At 40.6% G+C, this 23,186-nt stretch overlaps 1 protein-coding gene across 1 annotated transcript in view; it reads left to right on the forward strand.

Moving 5' to 3' along the window:
• The first annotated feature begins 3,097 nt into the window (after window positions 1-3,097).
• vkorc1l1 (vitamin K epoxide reductase complex, subunit 1-like 1) overlaps window positions 3,098-23,186 on the forward strand; it is a 55,826-nt gene continuing 35,737 nt past the window's right edge. The window contains exon 1 of the mRNA XM_068008159.1: window positions 3,098-3,325. Coding sequence (XP_067864260.1) covers window positions 3,135-3,325 — 191 coding nt within the window. The 5' untranslated portion in view covers window positions 3,098-3,134. The remainder of the gene's footprint in view (window positions 3,326-23,186) is intronic.

Here is a 23,186-nt window from a genome sequence, read left to right on the forward strand (position 1 = left end):
AATTAGCAACATTCATGTTGCATTTCAATAGATGTTATTTTTCCAAGCATTTCATAATTACTGCATTTTGCACCCCGTGCCAGCTACTTTCCATTTGTAGTATTGATTGGTGTAAAATATTGTAGGTGTTGTAGATAATTAGTATGTACAAGTCGATCTCCTGTGGTCCACATGGCAAGTCGAAAATTATGGTCCCTCTCTTACCTGTCTGTGTTGTCTTTGTGTTGCTGCTTCTCTGTCTCTTCCTTCTGCTTCGGTTTCTGTCTTTTATTCTCTTTTGCTTCTCTCCACACTCCCCTTAATTTTTTTTGATTCCCTCTATATTGCACACTGCTACTCTCTCTGTCTTTTTCTTTTTTCTTCTTTCCTGTTTGGTGAGACATGTTGGGTGGTGTGGTGTGATGGAGAAAGGAGCCACCAATAGTTGCAGGCTATGCTTGGGGTTGGGGCTGTGGGAAAAATGTGGCCCTCAGCATGCCCTTCACATACCCTTCTCTGATCATGTGCTTCCCCCCACGCTTTGCTCCCATTGCGTCCCCTACTACTTCACCATCCCACTGCCCATTCCACTTCATATTACCCCCTCACTCCTATCACTACCTATTCAACCCCTGTCATCCAACCCATTCATAAGCCTCCATCCACACTGCCCTACTCCAACTCCATCCCTCCAAGGACAGGTGGCAAGAGACCCCCTCATCCTCAACCAGTCCCTCCTTCACATATCATCCTCTACTCCCTTCCAATTGTGTCCCCCAAAGAGGCCTTGTTTGCTTTCAAAATTCTACTTTTTAAAAAAAGAAATCAAATTAGAATGAGGAAAGAAACTGCCTATTTGCCTATCTCTCTATATGTGACTTTCTCTCTGTTTCTGTCCCTCACCCTCTGTCTCATAGGAGTTAGAATATCTATCTCATAGGTCTAAGTGATTAGCATTGACCTTTTCTAACTGTCTACAAAACACAGATGTGATAATCAGTTAGCTTCAAGAATTAACACGCAGCTTTTTGTTTGACAATTGAAATAACATTAAATTAATATAATCACACTATCTCTCTCAACCTTTCTCTCTGATCCCAGTCTCTCTGTCTCACAGATGTAAATGGCAATTAGTATTGACCTTTTCTAACTGTTAAGGAAACGCAAGTGGATAATTAGTTGGCTTCAAAATTCCAATTGGTGATTTTTTTAAATGAAAATGTAAACTAACATTAACATGAACACTCTCACTCATGCTCTCACCCACTTTCTCATACTTTCTTCTTCAGCTTAATGCATTTTCTGAACTTTACAGAACACAAAACAAAAGCTACAACAGATATGTAATCAGAACACTATGATTTTTCTCTCTTTCTATCTCTCTCCCTCTCACACACTCACATACATACAAATGCTGCTTCTCTGTTTTTTTTAAATAAGCACAATATAAATTTATTTTCGAAACCTTTTGAAATTTGTCCACTTGTTTTTTAAAAAATTATTTTAAGAAAAGCTAGTAAGTGCTAGAATCTAAAAAATAATCAGTCAATTCTACTGACTGAATGGTATTGATGCATCCTGGGAAATTAGGCACATGTTCAGACTGCACAATCTAAATTTAGCTTGCAGAGTCACAGTTCTGGGCAAAAATATAAACTTCACGCCCAGGATTTTGAGGGAGGCTGAGGCCTTCAAATAAAACCTTTAATGAAGGCATTAAAAGACACAAAAGAAAATTCAGTGGATAAATTTATTCATATTATTGCGACATTTTTTTGAACTTTTTTTGTTAAAATGCTTATTTTGAACAAGGAACTTTCAGTTACTGAGGGGAAAAATGGCATATGAAAAATATTCTGAAATAATTATGTATGATTTTTGGGAACCTGGTGGCCAGGTTGTGCAATCACAGGGTATATACTCTCATATTACTTGTATTTTAATATTTTTTGATCATTAAAAAAAAATTTAAAAATTTAAAATTTAAACTTTTTTTTTACTTTTAATTTCTGTAAGTTTCATTAAGTTAAATCATTTGCTTGGCTTGTTATAAGATGTGTTAAATTTTTATTTAAACTAATATACAGAAGTTAACTGTAAAGGACTGATCTCTATTTGCCTGCTTGTGGGCGTGACTTCTCTTCTTGACAGATTCTGTGGGCGTGGCTTCCATTCTCACAGTCTCTATCGATAGGAAGGAACCCTGCACTGATTTCACAGCGTAAACTTAAAAAAAATTGAAGAGGGAGCAAGTGGACGTTGGAGACCACGAGGTAAGTATTTGCGTGGAGTTTGTCCGCAAGATGTGCTGACAGCCTTGCTACGCCAGTCGGAGCAATTTCTGGCCCGATATTAATTCCTGCTAAACTCAAGAATGATGTAAGTAGCATAATACAAAATCACTTACACTAATGCCTATCTGCCAATTTTTACAAATATTACATTAAGAAATTATGGCTCAGAGATTTCATGTTTTGATTTTTTTTTAAATACAATTGAATATGTACAAATGTAGAAATACATGAAATTACTAGGAGATCTGGTAAACAGTTGATGATTTGACAGACATGTGAACTAATGTGACAATGTAAATTTTTCACTGAGAAATATAAATTAGGAGTTAACAATGAAAAAATGGGTTTATTAGTCACGAAACGTGGCAAAAATAGGCATGAAAGTTAATGAAATTTACTGCTGCAGTTCATTCATATCTGAACTGGTTGCCCATTTTTGACTCCAGATTTTAAAACAGAAGTGTACATTTATAAATTCATTTTTATAATTATCAATTAATTTTCAAGCAGCACCATTCATAATCCCACCTACTCCCTATCCCCAGGCTGCCCAGTTTTAAACTTGGTGTAAAGATTTTTCTATTGCAAAAAAAAAACTGTATCAGGTGCAGAGACATTAATTCCTTTCTCTCTGTAGTTTGCTGTACAGAAATGTGCAATGGGTGGCACCTGCTGGCTCACAGCCCATTCTGAAACCCGCCTCCCACTGTCCCACCCACACACCCAGGCGCGTGTTTGATGACGCCAGTTAGAGAGGGGCGGGGATGACGCGCTTTGACGCGACATGTTAACGTCGACAATGCCCCTCCTGACCAATCAAAGCGCGCTACGTCTCGGGCTCAGCGGCAGACGGAGGGGAAGATGTCGGCGCCCATCCTGAAAGTGGCGACCCCGAAATGGGAGAAAGTGGCGAGAGGGAGCGTGTGTCTGCTCGGGGTGCTGCTCTCCCTGTACGCGTACCATGTGGAGAGCGCCCGGGGGAGCGACCCCGGCTATGTGGCCATGTGCGACTTCAACGAGCAGATGAGCTGCACCAAGGTGTTCGGCTCGAGGTGAGTTGGCACTGACTTTGGGGAAGGGAAGGGAAGGGACAGCGGCGCTGCCTGGCACAGGCCTCCCTCCCATCGTGGGTCCGCTCGGCCCTCTGCCCGCCTCAAGGCGCCGTGCCCCTGACAACCGGGGCTGCATGCGCGCAGGGTGGCGTGGGGCGGGGGGGGGGGGGGGGTGTTGTGTCTGTGTCGGCCGCCCAGCGCATTGCCCTGGTCTGCACTCCATTCATACACAATGAATTGATGCTGTACGGCTGCAGGGAGGGGTTGCTGCCAGTCCACCGACTCGTTTGACAGGTCGGGAAATGGAATTGGGTAACGCAATGTTGTCAACAGCTAAAAGTGCTTTCTTGCTGGATGCGATGATGGCAAGGCACAGACTGCAGTGTTGTCACTGAGATTTCAGTAAAGTGTGATAGCGGGCATGTGAAATGTATGTACTGCACCGGCTTGAATTATGAAATGTACCCAACAGTATAGGTTTTACCTTTCAAAACTTGTGTTTGTCTGAAGAGAGCATTTTGACCTTTATAACACCAAGGTGAAGTACTGGTGGTTACTGATCTGTCACACGTGGTGGAAGCAATTTGAGGTGTTGAATCAAGAGTCACACAAAATCTATTTTTGCCCAGCATTAAACTTTTAACTTTTTTTACTAGTAGTGTGTTGGTATCAGTCTGTTAAGTGGGCCTAGTGATAACACTGGAGATAACTGTTGAAGCACAACACAATTGTTGCTTTCTTCAGCCTTCCTTTATTTGCAACACACTCCAATTTGGCTATGCTGAGAATTTCATGGGCATTGTCAGGGTCTGTTTTGGCAAGGACTACACCGATGGAACAGAATATTGGTATATTATATGTGATGTGTTGTAGTTTTATGTGGAGTAGTGTGTGTATAATATACAATATGAGTTGGCAGATCCAACAGCATGTACTTTTAATATGTAGGAGATCTGAAGGAATATTTGGAATTTAATTTTGCTGAGAGCAATGTATGATCATGAGTAATGTAAGTGTTATTCACTGACAGTGAGTAAACCTATCTGCAGTAATGTATGCTATTACACTGTATAAAAGTATGCAGTGAAGCTACAATTAAAAATTGGCCTTGTGTTGAACTTGGGCCTTGAAGTAGCACATTTTTGAAACAAGCTGAACTCCATTTCATGGGGCCATCACTGGGAGCTCCTGGCTACAGCTGAAATTTAGGGCTACCATAATGTACTATATACTAGAATTCATTGATGCAATTAAGGGATTGATTGTCAGGGTTCTGCTTGTTCAGAGTTCAGTTGGAATCATTGATATCCGATTGTTTGTTTGACACGTACATGTGGATAAGATTGCATGGAGTTATGGGGTTTATTTAAAAAAAAATTATTCTTATAATTTGCAGCTAAGAGGAAGCAAGAAATGAAGCCCTGGTTCAAACATTGGCATTACAAAGGTTTACTTGACTGGATCATATGGCATACTCTTTCTACGTACCATTGTGACATGGGTAAGATGGCATGAAGTCGTGGAATTTTAAAAAAATGTTGCAATTACAGCAATGAAGGAGAAAGGAACTTTGATCAGTAATAATCCCATGCAATAAAGTAGGCTGCTTGTTGGGGTTAGGAGACCAGGAACAGTGGCAGACTCAGGCTTCATCCCTAATTCTTACCCCTCCCCTAAGCTTACAGTATAATTTGTCCAGTCTGATTTTTAGGGGTGAAAGGCTATCATAAAGAGCCCTATTTTGAAAAAAATACAGCGTGAGGGTTTTAAACCGATGTTCCACCACTCCATAGTACCATTGCTTCCTTCTGTAAGGATCCCTTTTAGAACTCAAATAGTTAGAGGTCTGATTTCAGTTTTTAAACTGCTTGAAATCATGAGCTCTGGTGTCAGAAAATATGTTGAGACTGGATGGAGGAGTTGGAGCCCAATGGGTAGCAAAGCTTAAAAAATGGAAATTTAATCAGTTCTTGGGTAAATAATGTTAATCGGTTACCCCATACTGTCAGTCAAAATGTCAACCCCATTCGGCACCCCCAATGATTAGCACTTTTTAATTAATTTTTTTTAAAAAGACAATCGAGAATGTTCAAGATATTGTTAATTCTATTATATTCTTGAATAAAATTCTCTTGAGTTCATTTCGTGCTTCCTCATTGCTAGAATTACTCAAAATTTCATGACTTTGTGCCATCTTGTCCATAACTATCATGTTGGAATGTGTCACAAAACTACACTCCTCCAGTCAGTGGACTGTGGTCACATGATCTTCAGTTTAGTAATTTTTTGCATGTTACAAAGTGCAAACTTAGGTGCAGCCAACTTATTGAAGTCCTGGCCATTAATAGCATCACTCAATCCTGTGTTAATTGCATACCCTTTCTATACTGGGAATGTTACTTTGATGTGTACTATTAATAGGTTTTACCACTATCATCTAGTTTGTTATAATTCTGTGTAATTATTTGTGGTTGGAGTGAGTCGTGATGCTATTTTAATTTGATGAGTCCAAATGTACATAGATATTTTCAATTAATTCAGTTACAGCCTTTGACCTGGAAAACAGTTATTGTGTGGTTTTGATAAGATGACAATGTCATGATCCATGAGGGCAAAGCCCAAGCAAATCATGAACATCAGAACCAGAACAATTGCTTCCTATGTAACTCATTGCACTTAGGTCATCCATTGTGTGATTCACTGAGCTGTTTCAATGTGATAAGACTGTATATAAATGCAAGCAGCACAGTAATTGCTGCCTTGTATTTGTATAGTCTCATATTTTAATATTGCATTTTTAATTTTCTTCCTTTACACAGTAGAGGCTGGGTGAAGTAGGTGAAAGAGTCGAGATGGTGATGCAGTAGCCAAAGGTATCTCTTAACCTCTAATACATATTGGCTGATATGGATGGTAGCTTGTTCTGTGCTGTATTGTTTACAGCCACTCAAGTTTACGAATGATGTAGCTGATGTTTTTGGAATTGTACAGAATTGTGTGTCTGGAACAATGTCAGATTTTTTTCTCTGGCAGAATGCAGAAGAATGTAATTAATTTACTTTGAGCTGCAACATCTCAACATAATAACAGCATGTGCATTTTGGGGGCTGGCAGTGAATTGCCAGGAAATGTGTTAAATACTGTTAAAGCTTTTTGTTCCTGGGATTCTCCACTTATTTTTATTAGTCAGTAGAAGGATTAGTTGCACCTAGTCTCCTGAATGTAGTTCTGAAATGGGGGGGAACCATTACAGGAGCTCCTCCTTAATCTGGCACTGTAAATAGTTATGCTGAATCAAAATGTCCTTGAAGGGAGAGATAGGAGAGGTTACTTCTATACACAGTATGCCCCCACCCACCCCACATCTTTTTTAAAATAATTAACTGGTATATTCTATCTGCACACTTTTCCTCCTCCAACTGTTGAAATAGAAACTCATTGCACTGCCTCTGGCTCTAACTCATAATTTCCCACAACCTGAAAGCTCCTTATTTCCCTTCCTCCAATGATCTATAAGCCTTTAAAACTCAAATTTGGCAATACTTACCCACCTCCTGGCCTTCTAACCAACTCTTTTATAACTTGGAGTCCCTCCACTATGATCTTGACCTTTCACTTATATTTCTCTAAAGTTTGAAAAACAGGAGATATCTTATGTTGGAGATATGATTGTAATTTTGTATCTTTGCCTTCATGACCTCCAGTTTCAGATCTCATCTTGTGTCCCGAGTCTCTAGTGTGGGAGGAAGTTCGTGTGGAGCGTAAACACCAGTATAGACCAGTTGGGCTGAATGGCCTGTTTGTGTTATAAATTCTGTGTAATTCTATTTGACACTCAGGATCAGCCTGAAGCCAATCTGGGGGTACAGACATTGGGAGAGTCACTTCTGGCTGGATACACCCATTAAAATCAATAGAGCTGGTCTGGGGCACAGGCACTGCTCCTGTTACTTTACTGGAGTTGAGTGGCTCACAATGTGATTAGAGACCTACAGATGTAGCTTTAATTACATTTTCTTGCCTTCATGGAAGACTAACAGGTAGAAATAATTTCATATTTTTTAAAATGAGAAAAAATAATGGTGTGAAACAATAACAAGAACCTTGGATGTTTTAAATCTGAATTAAAAACAAAGTATAGAATCTGAAATAGTTTTTTTTCCTAAACTTTGAAAACACTACTTTTAGCCTTTCCTTCAACATTCCAATGTTGAAAGCGTGTAGACTGCACAGTATACAAAGAAACAATATTAAGGCAGTAATGCATTCAATTAAAACAAAATCCATTTTAGTGACAATAATAGTCATGCTGAGGCTCTCCTGATGAATTTATCCAATGAGCAGTTGAGCCTATGGTTCAGGAATGTCCCAGTTTTGATCCCCTGTCTTTGCTGGGTTAGCTTGTCTCAGCTGGGGTGAAGTAGGGATGCTGCACTGTGAAAGGTGAAAGTCTGGCAGTGTTCCGGTAGAACCACAAAGGTTTACAGCACTAAACTGGTCCTGATCGCTGGCTGGAAGTGTGCATGTCACGCAAGAACACAGTCTGATTGAGCTTCCAATGTTCGACTACCCTGGTGCTTATTGTTGAGGCTTACCCATTGAATAACGGCCATGGTATCAGAGAGCTTCTGTCACTGTAATGAAGACATGGCTTTTGGTTGGGGGGCAAGTTGTAGTAAAATTATATTGCAGACTTAAGAGGCTATTGTGATGTTATTTATGCAAAGGAGCACTGAAACAATTGATAAGGTAGGATATTGAGTTACTAGAAATGAAAAAGTCACATTCGGTTAGGTAAAAACAGAAAATTTTGGAAATACACAGCAAGTCAGGCAGTATCTGTGGAGAAAGAAACACTTAACGTTTGAGGTCGATGACCCATCATCAGAACTGGAAGTTGTTGAAGATTAAGCAGTTTTTAAGCAAGTACAGAGCCAGGGAAAGGGGGAGGGGAGGAAAGAACAAAAGGGAAGGTCTCTGATAGGGTGGAGGGCAGGAGTGATTAAATGACAAAAGGAATGATGGTGCAAGGGAAGGAGAGTGATGATGGGACAAGTAAAGAAACAAAAGATAGGTCTAGAGGAGCTGTAAATGGCAATATCAGAACCATTACCAGCACCTGCCGACTGAAAAAATGGGAGCAGTGGTTATAATCTGAAGTTATTGAAATCATTGTTAAGTCTGGAAGGTTGGAAAATGCCAAATCAAAAGATGAGATACTGGTCCTTGAGCTTCCATTGTGCTTCATTGGAACAGTGTAAGAGGCTGAAGACAAGTGTGCGAGCATAGGAGATGCAACACCTGCCCTTTCACCTCCTCCCTTCCCACCGTCCAGGGCCCCCAAACACTCCTTCCAGGTGAAACAGCGATTTACTTGTACTTCTTTCAATTTAGTATACTGTATTCGCTGCTCACAATGCAGTCTCCTCTACACTGGGGACACCAAATGCAGACTGGGTGATCGCTTTGCTGAACACCTCCGCTCAGTCTGCAAGTGTGACCCTGACCTGCCGGTCGTTTGCCATTTTAATTCCCCGTCCCACTCTCACTCTGTCCTCGGCCTCCTACACTGTTCCAGTGAAGCTCGAGGAATAGCACCTCATCTTTCGATGAGGCACTTTACAACCTTCTGGACTCAACATTGATTTCAGTAACTTCAGATCATAACCACTGCTCCAATTTTTTCGGACAGCAAGTGCTGGTAATGGTTCTGATGTTGCCATTTACAGCTCCTCTAGACCCATCTTTTGTTTCTTTACTTGTCCCATTACTACCCTCCTTGCCTTGCACCATCATCCCTTTTGTCATTTAATCTCTCCTGCCCTCCACCCTATCTGAGATCTTCCTTTTTGTTCTTTCCTCCCCCTCCCTTTTCCCTAGCTCTACTTGCTTAAAAACTGTTTAATCTTCAACTTTTTCCAGCTCTGACGAAGGGTCATCGAACTGAAATGTGAACTCTTTCTTTCTCCACAGATGCTGCCTGACTTATTGAGTATTTCCAGCATTTTCTGTGTTTATTTCAGATTTCCAGCATCCGCAGTATTTTGCTTTTGACATTAGGTTATTAGTGTAAACTTCAGTTGCTTCCAGCTCCAAAACAAAAGTTGAGTGGAGAGGTAAAACTAAGTAAATTGTTTTTAAATTTTGAAAAATTAAAAAGACAGAAAAGATTATATTAGGAAAAATAAGAAAATTTTAAGGTTATTATAATAAATGATAGGGAATAAAAAGAAAGAAGGACCACATTAACCTAGTGCAACTTTATATAAGTGGGTAAATGTAGTAATAACACTGCTCCTGATGTTTGTATAGCTTTTTTTTTCTGTAGCAGATTGCGTAAGCTGAAAATTTATCAAACTAGTTGGCTCAGGAAGACTGGAATTTCCTTGGGATAAAGTTGAGCAAATCCTGGCAATCTGAAAAAAGGGAATGCACAATGGCTAGATCAGCATCTGAAAGATGAAAATGCTAGTGTAAAATTTTCAATCCTGAAATGTTAACTTTGTGCTTTTTGCACTGCTGTCTCCCATGTGAATATAAAGACCACACCCTGTGCGTATATAAACCATATTTAAAAATCATCCATGTCCCTGAGATGGATGCTTGAAGTTGTTCAGGTTCCCAGTAGGTCAGTTTGTTCTGCTAAATTTTAATGGGGTTAATCTCCATTACAGATGGTGGATTGTATTTTAGGCATTCATTCTGAAACAGCTGAGTATTTATTCTACTGACTGGTAACACATTTGTACTACCAATTTAGACCAGGGGTATGTTACTTTTCCTGTTTGTTTTATTGATATTTAAAATTAGAGTTGTCATATCTGATCTTGAGGTTCTGAGTTGTCAATATATTAAAATAATAGAATTTTCCTTGGTCTTGGTGTTTTCCAGGGCACTTTATTTTTTGATGCATTTTACTCAGTTACCATACTAAAATCATTCTGATTTACAGTTGGAAGAAACAATTGTATCATAGGGTTATACTGGAGTATCCAAACGTTTCAGTACAGCTATCTGCAGCTTGGGCATATTTCAAAATAGTGCCCAGTCAACGTTATATCACTTGAGGGATAAGCTTTTTCTTATCTTGCGTGCCCCCTGCCCCCCGAAATGAAGACTTCAAGCTATTTCCTGCCCCACGCCCTCCCCAGGAATGAAGACTACCAGCATTCTGCTTTCAAAAATAGAGGGATGGCCTCAGCCTGAGGCAGATGTGGCTAGCTGCAAATGTAGATATCAAAGCAGTTTAGTATCATTCAAATAGTTAGTGCTTAATATATCAGCATTGAAATTAGTGGGTCAGTTCTAATTACAGAGGTTGAAGTTTGGTAAAAGATGAGGACGGTCTCCTGAAGGATCTTAACTGCATTCAAATGCAGGCATGTTGCTGTGGATGAGGCTGTGAGACTATTTGACTTCTTGCAACTGATATTTTAGGAAGACCAGTTTCCAGATGTGTTGAGCAACTTTTTCTTGCATTTTTATGCCTGATTTAAAAGATGGAAGACCAACTGCAACCAGAAACATGCCTTTAGTCATTCAAAATATTTTCTCCCTTCCTCTGTCTTGGTTGTCCCTGCGTAGTCGCTAGTTGAGAAGATGGAAAGGCTGTCTCTTTGGCCTGCTTCAGTATTGTATATGGCAGCAGCCTGCAGTGCCTCTCCCTGTGGGGAAGTGTCCAGCCTCCACTCTCATTAAAAACGTAATGGCAATTTAGCAAACTTCCTGGGGGCTTTATACACCAATTTCAAACTTTGGTAAATTTAGCTTTGTACTGATTGAACAAAGTGGATTATATATCTTTTTGTTGATATATGCTAATATGGACAAACTTATTAAACAAGTTTTGTTTAACTTTACAAGTTATTGAAGTAAACATATGTTCAGTTACAATGCAGAATGTAGCAATGAATTTAAACAGGTTTGTCTCTTATGTCTTATCCAGATACTCTATTAACAAAACAACACTTGTATAAGAATGAGTGTCACAGTGTTGTGGTTATGTTAGTAGATTAGTAATCCAGAGGCCTAGGCTAATAATCCAGTTTGTTGGACATTGGTAACAGTTCTGGGAGAATGGGAGCTATTCCAAGAGGAATTTAAGTTAGCAGGGAGGGCCTGGGAAAATAGGTTAAAATACATGTACTGCAATGAAAGAGTAGGAAATAAACTGGAAGCAATTATCTTACAGGGAGATCTGGAATTAAAGCATTATCAGCTGCAAATTAGACAAGAATGGCAAGTTAACATATTGAGATAGAAAATAAAGGAGATGGAGTAGCAATATTGACAAAGAAGAGAATATATGCTGTAGAAAGGGTTGATATAGACAAGGAAGGGGTACAGGCCGTCATTATGGTTGGAACTTAAAGATAAAATTGGCTTGTTACATTAGTAGTTGTGTACTACAGGCTTCCAAATTGTGAAAAGAGGAGGAAACCGGTAGTCAGAGAAATGGGTAGGAATAACAAAATTATTGTGCTGAGAGATTTTGGTTATCTATCCGCTTGTCAATGGAGACAGAGGGGGAGTAAATGGAAGAGGAAATCTACAGTCAGATTAGAGAGATGAGTAGGAATAATAAAATTATTGTTCTGGGACATTAGAGTTATCTGCTTATCCATTGGGACAGAGAGGGAGTAAACAGAGCAAAGGGAATGGAATTACTAAAATGTGTACAGGATTCCTTCCTCAAGCAGTGTGTTTGTCAGCCTACTAGGCGGAGGAGTTGCTAGATCTGATTATGACTAATGAAATAGACCAGATAGATGAGCTAAATGTGGGTGAACACCTTAGAAATGGTGACCACAATATGATGAAGTTGGAAATCCAACATAGGAAAACGTCAGTACAAAAACTAGAACACCAGATTGGGTAAGGGCAGAATTTAGGTAGATGAGTAAGCTTAGGTGGAAGATGAGGTGAAATTGGCACACAGCACTGTAGAGCAACAGTGAGATGTTTATAAAAAGAGATTGTAAAGGTACAGAATAAGTATATTCCATTTTAAAAAGAAGGAAACTACTAGTCGTTTTAATATTCCATGGATAAATAAGAGGTTAGAAACCAATTAAAATTGAAGACCATAAGGATAAAAATAATGAAAAAACAAAGATAATGAGAAAATAAGATGTTAAGAGTAGGATAAGGAAAGCTGAGAGAGTAAGAGGAAGCAATTCAAAAAGAACAGTAAAATACTTTACTTTTCATCAACAAAAGGAGAATTGTTCAATGCGAGGTGGGACGCCTGAGAGGAGAGGATTGTCAATTTGTAGCTGATCAAGAAATGGTGGAGGTATTTAATAAGAAGCACCTTGCATTGGTCTCTACTAAAGAGAAGCCTGTTGGAGAGGAGGTGAATCCTGAAGTGGTTGAGAGCAAGATGAGTGATAGGATGGATAAAAAGCAAATTTTAGCTAAGTTAAGCCCTTGATAATCCCCTCCCTTTTGTCTGCCCTTCTGTGCATTCCTCAAATTCTAACCCTTTCCTTAAGTTTTTTGATCAACAGACAATTTTGATATCTTTTCACCCATCTACACAAATTCTCATTTGTAAATATTCCACAGCAAATACACCTTGTAGCATCCACTGTTATAACTTCCTCAATGTGGTCCTTTTTTAATTTTTCTTTCTTATTTGACTCCTTTTTAAATTTATGTGCCTCGATGTTGGAGTTTGTTTTACTTCTCTCCACTGCTCCCCTTTAACTTTTAGTTCTCTCAAATACTCTTCTGTTTTTAATTTTGCTTATCTTTAATTTTCTTGGGTTAGTGATCCCCTCTTAATTCTTCTATTCCCTGATCGCCACTGATACTTTGTGCAGTTCCGAGAGCTTTGGAAAGTGGAGTGGTCTCTGAGTAAAGTATTGTACCATATTTTTAAGTTTGTCACCTTTTTCTTCCAATACTGACAGCTGATTCATAGAATCATACGGCACAGAAAATTAAAGGACGGCTGGGCACCAAGTCCTTGATGGACTTCATATGAGGCCAATTAAAGTAGTGGCTAGCAAAATCGGTCGTGTTCTTGCCACCATCTTTAGGGAATTATTAAAAATGGGAGTAATATCCAAGGACTTGAAAATAGCTAACCTAATGTCAATCTTTAAAAAGAACATTAAGATTGTCCAGTGAGCCTAATATTTGCTGTGGGAAAAAGTGTTACGAGGCATCGTGAATGAGAGGATAATGAGACGGGTGGACATAGTAAAATGAAGTCGGCGTGCATTTATGAGATGGTGGTATTGCAGCACGCATGTTGTGGATTTAAGATCCTTAAGGGATTAGATAAATTGAACCTAGATTATATATTTGAAATGACCACAAACTAGATCTAGGGGACATGAGCTCAAATTTAGAAGAGGGAAAATACACAGCCATGTCTGAGAAGGCATCTGTCTGTTAGCTGGCACTTCTATCTTTTGAGGGGGTGACTGGGTTGGACAGATGTGTACTCACTGAGAGAAAACCACCTCGTCTGAACCCATCTCCTTCCAAACCCCAGGTCCTGGGCACCCCTGCAGGATGACCAGCAGTCTGACAGCAAAGGTTTCAGGATGGAATGCTTTCTAAGAGAGGTAAGGTGCAAATACATTTTGTGCCATGCTACTGTTGTGCAATGTACATACATTTTTAAAAAAGGATGGGAACAGATCGCCAGGTCTATCAAACCTGTCCCATTCAAACATGGTGCAGCCACTTACTTAAGACAATTGAACAAAGTTCCAGGAGACTGCAGTAACCCATAAATCGCAGCTAACCCACAACTTGCCCTCTAACTGGAAATGCCCTTCTCTCTCGGGAACTTGTGCAGCTTCCTTTTCAGGGACTTCAGAAGATCCATACTTACTGCGTGCTTCATTAATCTGTTCCAGAGGGCAGTGACTTTCTGTAAATATGACACTGAAAAGGCATGCTTCGTTACTCTTGCCTATGGATTTTCTCCTCGTATCCACTAGTTGTACCATTCCTATAGCCTAAGTATAGTATTCTTAGTTTTATATTATATTTTAGAAATACAGCATAAAACGCTATCTACATTCTCAGTGGCTTTGTCATTCTGCTTGAGGGCTTTTTTATTAACAATGATCTGAATTCCCAGGTCCCCCTTTAGATCATTTAGCTGGTACCCCTGCTTAGTATACACGCTTAGAGTTTCCCAAATCCAAATGCATAAGTGCATTTATCCACATTGAAGGACATTTGCCACACAAGCCCATTCTTCCAACTTGCCTAAATCTGCCTGCAACCTATTAATTTGGTCTAAATTCCCAACTCCTGGCTGCATTTTTGTTATCTGCAAACTTAGGAATGGTTCCATTAATGTCCTTATCCAAAGCATTAATGAAGCTGATGACAGCAGTAGTTCCAACATGAAGCCCTGCAGGACACTGTTCATGACCTGGCCCCAAACAGATCTCCCAGTAATGATTGCTCTCTGCTTGTGAGATTGTAACCAGTTACCTATCCAGTATAATGTCTCTTGTGATGTAATCTTTTCTGATAGCAGTCTGTGCAACCCTTCATTGATATACACCTCTGTTACTAATTGAGTGTTGTAAACAATTTTACAACACCAAGTTATAGTCCAGCAATTTTATTTTAAATTCACAAGCTTTCGGAGACTTCCTCCTTCCTCAGGTAAACGGCATCTCCACATCATGACTAATTGAGTGAATAAGGGTAACAATGAGACTAATAAAAGAAGATACTTGTGGGTAATGGGAGTACACCCAAGTTTTCCTTCCCCTACTTCTTCCACAGACTTTGGGCAAAAAGTGCTGAGGGCCATATCTCAAACCTTGACAGCTCCTTCAACTTGGCACTTCCCTTCCAGTGCGCATGCATTCTTGGTGGTTGTGCACAGAGTTCTGGAAGCAACACAAGACATCTAGATATTAGTAATTGGTAGGACATCCAGCTGCCCACTCCTTTGGCCAATCCACATCGCTTCTTGTGCGAGTGAAATCTAATGCATCATACTGGTGGCAGTAGAGTTTCACAACACACCTATCATCATTTGCGTCACAGTATAAGCTATTTGTGTGCTCTAAAGTTTTTCTGGAGCGATAGTGTGTGGAAAAAGATCTATCCATGCTTTGTAAGCTACTTCTCTGAAGGTACTGCAGGTCTTGGTTTTGGTTTGTGCCATGTATGCTTTGCCACAATAGTAGTAATTTATGCAGAGGTGGGTACATTTACCTTGGTGGTAACCCTCACACCAGAAACCTTTATCCTATTGTTCCCACGTCCTATTGACTGGGACAGTGTTGTCCAACAGAAATTGCTGATTGGCCACGGCAACACCGTTTTAGCCGCATGCACTAATTTTAGTGAACATAAGACGTAAGAATTAGGAGCAGGAGTAGGCGATACGGCCCCTCGAGCTTGCTCTGCCATTCAATAAGATCATGGCTGATCTTTGACCTCAACTCCACTTTCCTGCCCGATTCCCATATCCCTTGATTCCCTTAGATTCCAAAAATCTATCGATCTCAGTCTTGAATATACTCAACGACTGAGCATTCACAGACTTCTGGGTTAGAGAATTTCAAAGATTCACAATCTTCTGAGTGAAGAAATTCCTCCTCATCTCAGTCTTAAATGGCTGACCCCTTATCCTGAGACTATGCCCCCTAGTTCTATACTCTCCAGCCAGGGGAAACAGCCTCTCAGCTTCTACCCTGTCAAGCCCTCTTAGAATCTTATGTTTCAATAAGATCACCTCTTATTCTTTTAAATTCCAGAGAGTATAGGCCCATTCTACTCAATCTCTCCTCATAGAACAACCCTCTCATCCAAGGAATCAATCTAGTGAACCTTCGTTGCACCGCCTCTAAGGCAAGTATATCCTTTCTTAGATAAGGAGACCCAAACTGTACACAGTACTCCAGGTGAGATCTCACTAAGGCCCTATACAATTGTCGAAAGACTTCCTGACGCTTGTACTCCAACCCCCTTGTAATAAAGACTAACATACCATTTGCATTCCTAATTGCTTGTTGTGCCAGCTTGTTAACTTTGTGTTTTGTGTACGAGGGCACCCAAATCTCTCTGAACACCAACGTTTAATAGTTTTTTACGATTTAAAAAAAATTCTGTTTTTCTATTCTTCCTACCAAAGTGAATAACCTCACATTTCCCTACATTATGCTCCCATCAGCCACCTTCTCGCTCGCTCACTCACTTAACCTGTCAATATCCCTTTGCAGACTCTGTGCCCTCCTCACAACTTACTTTCTCACCTAGCTTTGTAATATCAGCAAACTTGGATACATTACACTCGGTCCCCTCATCTAAGTCATTGATATAGATTATAAATAGCTGAGGCCCAAGCACTGATCCTTGTGACACCCCACTAGTTACAGCCTGCCAACCTGAAAATGACCCGTTTATCCCTACTCTCTTCTTCCATTAACCAATCCTCTATCTATGCTAGTATATTACCCCCAATCCCATGAGCCCTTAACTTAAGTAACAACCTTTTATGTGGCACCTTATCGAATGCCTTTTGAAAATCCAAATATACTACATTCATTGGTTTCCGTTTATCTACCCTGCTGGTTACATCCTGAAATAACTCTTAATAGATTTGTCAAACACTATTTCCCTTTCATAAAACCATGTTGACTCTGCCTAAGCATATTATGATTTTCCACTTCCTTAATAATGGATTCCAGCGTTTTCCCGAAGACTGATGTCAGGCTAACTGGCCTGAAGTTCCCTGTTTTCTCTCTCCCTCCCTTCTTGAATAGCGGGGTAACATTTGCTACCTTCCGGTCCATCGGGACCGTCCCAGAATCTAGAGAATTTTGGAAAATCTTAATCAATGCATCTGCTATCTCTGCAGCCACCTCTTTTAGAATCCTCAGATGTAGGCTATCAAGTCCAGGGGATTTGTCAGCTTTTAGTCCCATTAGTTTGTCCAGTACTTTTTCTCTAGTGATATTAATTGTTTTAAGTTCCTCACTCTCATTTACCCCATGGTTCCCCACTATTTTTGGTATGCTTTTTGTGTCTTCCACTGTTTTTACAGGAGAAGACACAAGAGTTTACACAGTTTTTAAGCAAGTACAGAGCCAGGGAAAAGGGGAGGAACGAACAAAAGGGAAGGTCTCTGATAGGATGGAGGGCAAGAATGATTAAATGACAAAAGGGATGATGGTGCAAGACAAGGAGGGTGGTAATGGGACAAGAAAAGAAACAAAAAATGGGTCTAGAGGAGCTATAAATGGTAACATCAGAACCATTAGCAATGCTGGTGGTCTGAAAAAATGGGAGCAGTGGCTATGATCTGAAGTTATTAAAATCAATGTTGAGTCCAGAAGGTTGTAAAGTGCCTCATCGAAAGATGAGGTGCTGTTCCTCGAGCTTCCATTGAGCTTCATTGGAAGAGTCTAAGGACAGAGAGGTGAGAGTAGGAAGAGGAATTAAAATGGCAAGCGACCGGCAGATCAGGGTCACGCTTGCTGACTGAGCGGAGGTGTTCAGCAAAATGATCACCCAATCTGTGTTTGGTGTCCCCAATGTAGAGGAGACTGCATTGTGAGCAGCGAATACAGTATACTAAATTGAAAGAAGTACAAGTAAATCGCTGTTTCACCTAGAAGGAGTGTTTGGGGCTCTGGACGGTGGGAAGGGAGGAGGTGAAAGGGCAGGTGTTGCACCTCCTGTGCTCACACGGGAAGCTGCCGTGGGGAGGAGAGCAGGTGTTGGGGGTGATTTCCCCCATCCAACCAGTTGCGCTGCTGACCAGGCTCACCTATTAAATTAGGACAGGCTAGCCTTGTAGAATTCTATTCGTTCAGCTCCTTCTAATGCCGGCAGGCCTGCCTGCACTGGGGGAGAGCTTATCATGTTTTTGTTGCTGCTATTGTATCATTTGAGCCTGTATCTCCAAAAGGAGAAGAGGTATCATTCTTTGAGTTGCCTGCAGACAAGAGGTTATTATTGGAGTAATGGTACAATTTTATGATTTTGGTCATTGTCTTGACGCCCTGGTGGAGACCTTGTTGCTTCTGTTAGTGGTTCCAGTACCAAAACATACTGGGAATCGGGCACATTTTTGGGCATTTTATCAAAGGAATTGGAACCTGTTGAGATACTGTAATTTATGACAGCTGCAGAAGGGATTTGATGTGCCGCACTAGAGTACATCATACACTGATGCATCTTTTAAAGTTCTGTCCAGCATTGTCTTCTGGAACTATAATGCCAGCAGTTGTATAATGGCTATGTTAAACCATCTATGCTTCTTACAGATTATTTTTTTGTGCCGTGGCTGTTTCATAGGCAAACATGACAACCTCTCTATGCCAACGATGCTCCAAAGAAACTAATCTGATGAATAACTAGATTTTTTTTTGTGATGATTGAGGCTGGAATGTTGGGCAGGACATTGGGAGAACTCTCTGCTCTTTCCACAGTGCCATTTAATATCTAACTGAACAGACTAGACCTTGATTTATCATCTTATCTGAAGAACAATGTAGCATTCTTTTACTGGAGTGTAAGCCTAAATTATGAGCTCCAAATCCTGGTATGGAGCTTGAGTCCACAATATCCTGACCCAGAAATGAGTGTTGCCAACTGAGGCAAGCTGATACACAGATGGGCTATTAGCTTTGCTAGGATTTTGTAATCTGGACCTGCTGAAGTTTTTTTTCAGTAAATCTAGCTGTCTCTATTTTGTCTAGAGTAAATGTGATCAATGATCCCTTCTCTACTGCCTCCCTGAAGACACATTAGCTGTCTTATCCCTAGGCAGTTCTTAGTGCGAATCTGATTGAGTCTATCATGCAGGAAATCTATGATGTAGAATTTTGTGCTGTTCCATTAAGAATTTCACCAGAAGTGATGGTATTTTGCAGGCTGGTCAAGTGCTAACTTGTGGATATAATTTGTGCAAAATATTTCAGATTTTTGAAAGTTGTTGTTCAGAGAACTGAAAAAACTAATACTTGATTTATCAGAGTTGTGTGTTATGGTTGCGAGTAATGCTGAGAACTGAAGGTTTAATTGTTTCCTGTCTTAAACTTTTAAAAAAAAAACCTTGGCCTCCTATTTCTCATCTACATGCTGCCCCTCGGCGACATCATCCGAAAACACGTCAGATTCCATATGTATGCTGACAACACCCAGCTCTATCTCACCACTACCTCTCTTGACCCCTCCATTGTCTCTCATTTGCCACACTGCTTGCTTGACATCTAGTACTAGATGAGCAAAAATTTCCTCGAACTAAGTATTGGGAAGACTGAAGCCATTGTCTTTGGTCTCTGCTGCAAACTCCTTTCCCTAGCCACCAACTCCATCCCTCTCCCTGGCCACTGTCTGAGGCTGAACCAGACCTTTCGCAACCTTGGCGTCCTATTTGACCCTGAGATGAGCTTCCGACCACATATCTGCTCCATCACCAAGATTGCCTACTTCCACCTCCGTGGCATTGTCCATCTCCGCCCCTGCCTCAGCTCATCTGCTGCTGAAACCCTCATCAATGCCTTTGTTACCTCTAGACTGGACTATTCCAATGGTTTCTTGGCTGGCCTCCCATCTTCCACCCTCCATAAACTTGAGCTCATCCTAAACTTGGCTGCCCGTATCCTAACTCGCACCAAGTCCTGTTCACCCATCACCCACGTGCTTGCTGATCTACATTGGCTCCTGGTCCGGGAATGTGTCGATGTTAAAATTCTCATCCTTGTTTTCAAATCCCCACCCTATCTCTGTAACCTCCTCCAGCCCTACAACCCTCCGAGATCTCTGAGCTCCTCCAGTTCTTGCCTCATGTGCATCCCTGATTTTATTTGCTCCACCATTGACGGCCGTGCCTTCAGCTACCTGGGTCCTTAGCTCTGGAATTCCATCCCTAAACTTCTCTGCCTCTCTACACCTCTCCTGCTTTTAAGATGCTCCTTAAAACCTATCTTTTTGACCAAGCTTTTGGTCACCTGTCCTAATACCTCCTTTATGTGGCTCGGTGTCAAATTTTGTCTGATCATGCTCCTGTGAAGCGCCTTGGGACGTTTTAAGACATTAAAGGTGCTATATAAATGAAAGTTGTTGTAAATTAACATTGGTTTGTATTTCATCCCTAAAAAGACTAATGTCTTGTCAGCAGATTATTACAGCACTGCCTGGTTATTGCAGCAGTTGTCTGCTTTATTTTGAGTGAAATAATGGCCCATAAATTGGTCCGAGCAGCAAACCAGCCGTTGTCTCCACACAGATTTAAATTTACCCGCTAAATTACCGCGTTCTTTTTGTCGGCAACTTCCTTGAACTGAGTTCAGATAACATCACCGTTCTTTCCCGGGCTCTGTGAGTGGTGAAAGGTTGAGGGGCTTTAGAGATCCTATCAGCTTGAAGCAAGCCACGCTGTGAGAACCAGGAAGTACAATTTATAGACAAACAGCGCAGACTAAAAATCCGAATGTGCCCGCTAAGGTTATTATAAAATGACATAAAGAAAGCAAAATAAAGAGAGGATAAGATTAAAAGACAGATAAGAGAGACAGAAGGAAAAAGTAAAAAAAATTAAAAACATTTTTTAAATGTCCAAAAACTATTAAAATCAAGAGTAATGAGACTCCATATTTTTAAAAGTTAATTTTTAGTTTGAGAGATTGTTTGGCAGTCAATAAGACTTAGACTTAGAAAAAAAACAGCTGTTTTGTGGCGGTTAGTTTTTAGCTGGGCAGGAGAGCAAGTTGGCGCTGGTCCATTGATTCTATTGATTGCAGCCGGCAATGTCCTTTTAAGGCAAAGCTGTCAATTCACCAGCGAACCAGGAAGAGTAAGTTTTGGATTTACGCATTTGACTGCGTGTGTGCAGTCGCTGGAATTCGCCACTAATAACGGTGAGTGCTGTTGGGCTCACCGTTATTTTGAAAGCAATTTCCGGTCCAGTGCGTTCTGATATGTGTGCATTCCAGAGGACACTAAGCTACCAATGAACTCTTCCACCCACCCCCCTCCAATTATCTCCCCCCTTCGTCTCTGCTCCTGAAGGCAATGACTCTTTGAGGTATTGTTCACAGGTGCTTGAAGCTCTGGTACCTTCCCCAATTGGACATAGAAGGTAAGTGTTCAACAGGGGAAGGAATAACAGCCAACCCCTGTTGCCCTTCCTTGCATATCTTCCATTAGAAGTTGCTGGATAATAGGAACATAGGAACAGGAGTAGGCCATTTAGGCCCTCGTGCCTGTTGCGCGATTCAATGAAATTATGGCTGTTCTGTGACCTAACTCCGTATACCCAGCTTAACCCCATATCCCTTAATACCTTTTGGTTAACAAAAATCTATCAATCTCCGATTTAAAATTAATAGTTGAGCTAGCATCAACTGCTGTTTGCGGAAGAGAGTTCCAAACTTTTACCACCCCTTTGCATATAGCAGTGTTTCCTAACTTCACTCCTGAAAGTCCTGGCTCCAATTTTTAGGCTATGTCCCCTAGTCTTAGACTCCCCAATCAGTGGAAAAAGTTTCTCTCTATCTACCCTATCAGTTCCCCTTAATAACTTGAATACTTCGATCAAATCCCCCCTTAATTTTCTAAATTCCAGGGAATACACCCTAGTTTGTGTAATCTCGCCTCGTAATTTAACCCTCGGAGTCCAGGTATCATTCTAGTAAATCTATGCTGCACTCCCTCCAAAGCCAATAAATACTTCCTACGGTGTGGTGCCCAGAACTGAACACAGTACGCCGTGTGGTCTAACCAGGGCTTTGTATAGCTGTAACATAACTTCTACCTGTTTGTATTCTAGTCCTCTAGATATAAAGGCCAGCATTCCCATTAGCCTTTTTGATTATTTTCTGTACCTGTCCATGACATTTTAATGATCTATATACATGGACCCCATAGTCTCTTTTGGATCGCCACTGTTTTGAGCTTTTCACCATTCAGAAAGTATTCTAATCTATCCTTTTTAGGTCCAAAGTGGATGACCTCACTTACTTTGAAATTAATTTGCCACAGTTTTGCCCATTCACGTAATCTATTAATATCTCTGTAATATTATGCTTCCATCTACACTGCTTACAATGCTGCCTATCTTTGTGGTCATCGGCAAACTTGGATATGTGGCTCTCCATCCCGTCATCTGAGTAATTAATAAATACAATGAATAGTTGAGGCCCCAACATACATCCCTGTGGGACACCACTAGTCACATCCTGCCAATTTGAGTATCTGCCCATTATCCCTACTCTCTGCCTCCTGCCACTCAGCCAATTTCCTAACCAGGTCAATAATTTGCCCTCAATTCCATGTGCTTCAACTTTAACCAACAGAGGGACTTTATCGAATGCCTTCTGGAAGTCCATTTAAACAACATCCATAGACATTCCCCTGTCCACTACTTTAGTCACCTGTTCAAAAAATTCAATCAGGTTCATCAGGCATGACCTCCCCTTTATAAATCCTTGCTGGCTCTCCGTTCAGCTGAAAATTTTCAAGGTGTTTAGTCATTCTATCCTTAATTATAGACTCTAGTAATTTCCTGACTACAGACGTTAGCCTAACTGGTCTATAATTCCCTGGTTTCCCCCTCTCACCTTGCTTAAATAGCAGAGTGATGTGCAATTTTCCAATCTAAAGGAATAGTTCCTGAATCAAGAGGACTTTGAAAGATTATAGTTAGGGCATCTGCAATGTTCTCACCTACTTCATTTATAACCCTGGGATGGAAACCATCAGGTCCTGGGGATTTGTCACTCTTTAGTGCCATTATTTTCTTCATTACTGTTAATTTGCTTACATTAATTATGGTGAGTCCCTGGTCCCTGATTCAAAATTAGTTTCCTTGGGGTGTCTGGCATGCTATCCTCTTCCTCTACTGTAAATACTGACACAAAGT

The sequence above is a fragment of the Heptranchias perlo genome, chromosome 28 (genome assembly GCF_035084215.1).
Source record: "Heptranchias perlo isolate sHepPer1 chromosome 28, sHepPer1.hap1, whole genome shotgun sequence".
Lineage (NCBI taxonomy): Eukaryota > Metazoa > Chordata > Chondrichthyes > Hexanchiformes > Hexanchidae > Heptranchias > Heptranchias perlo.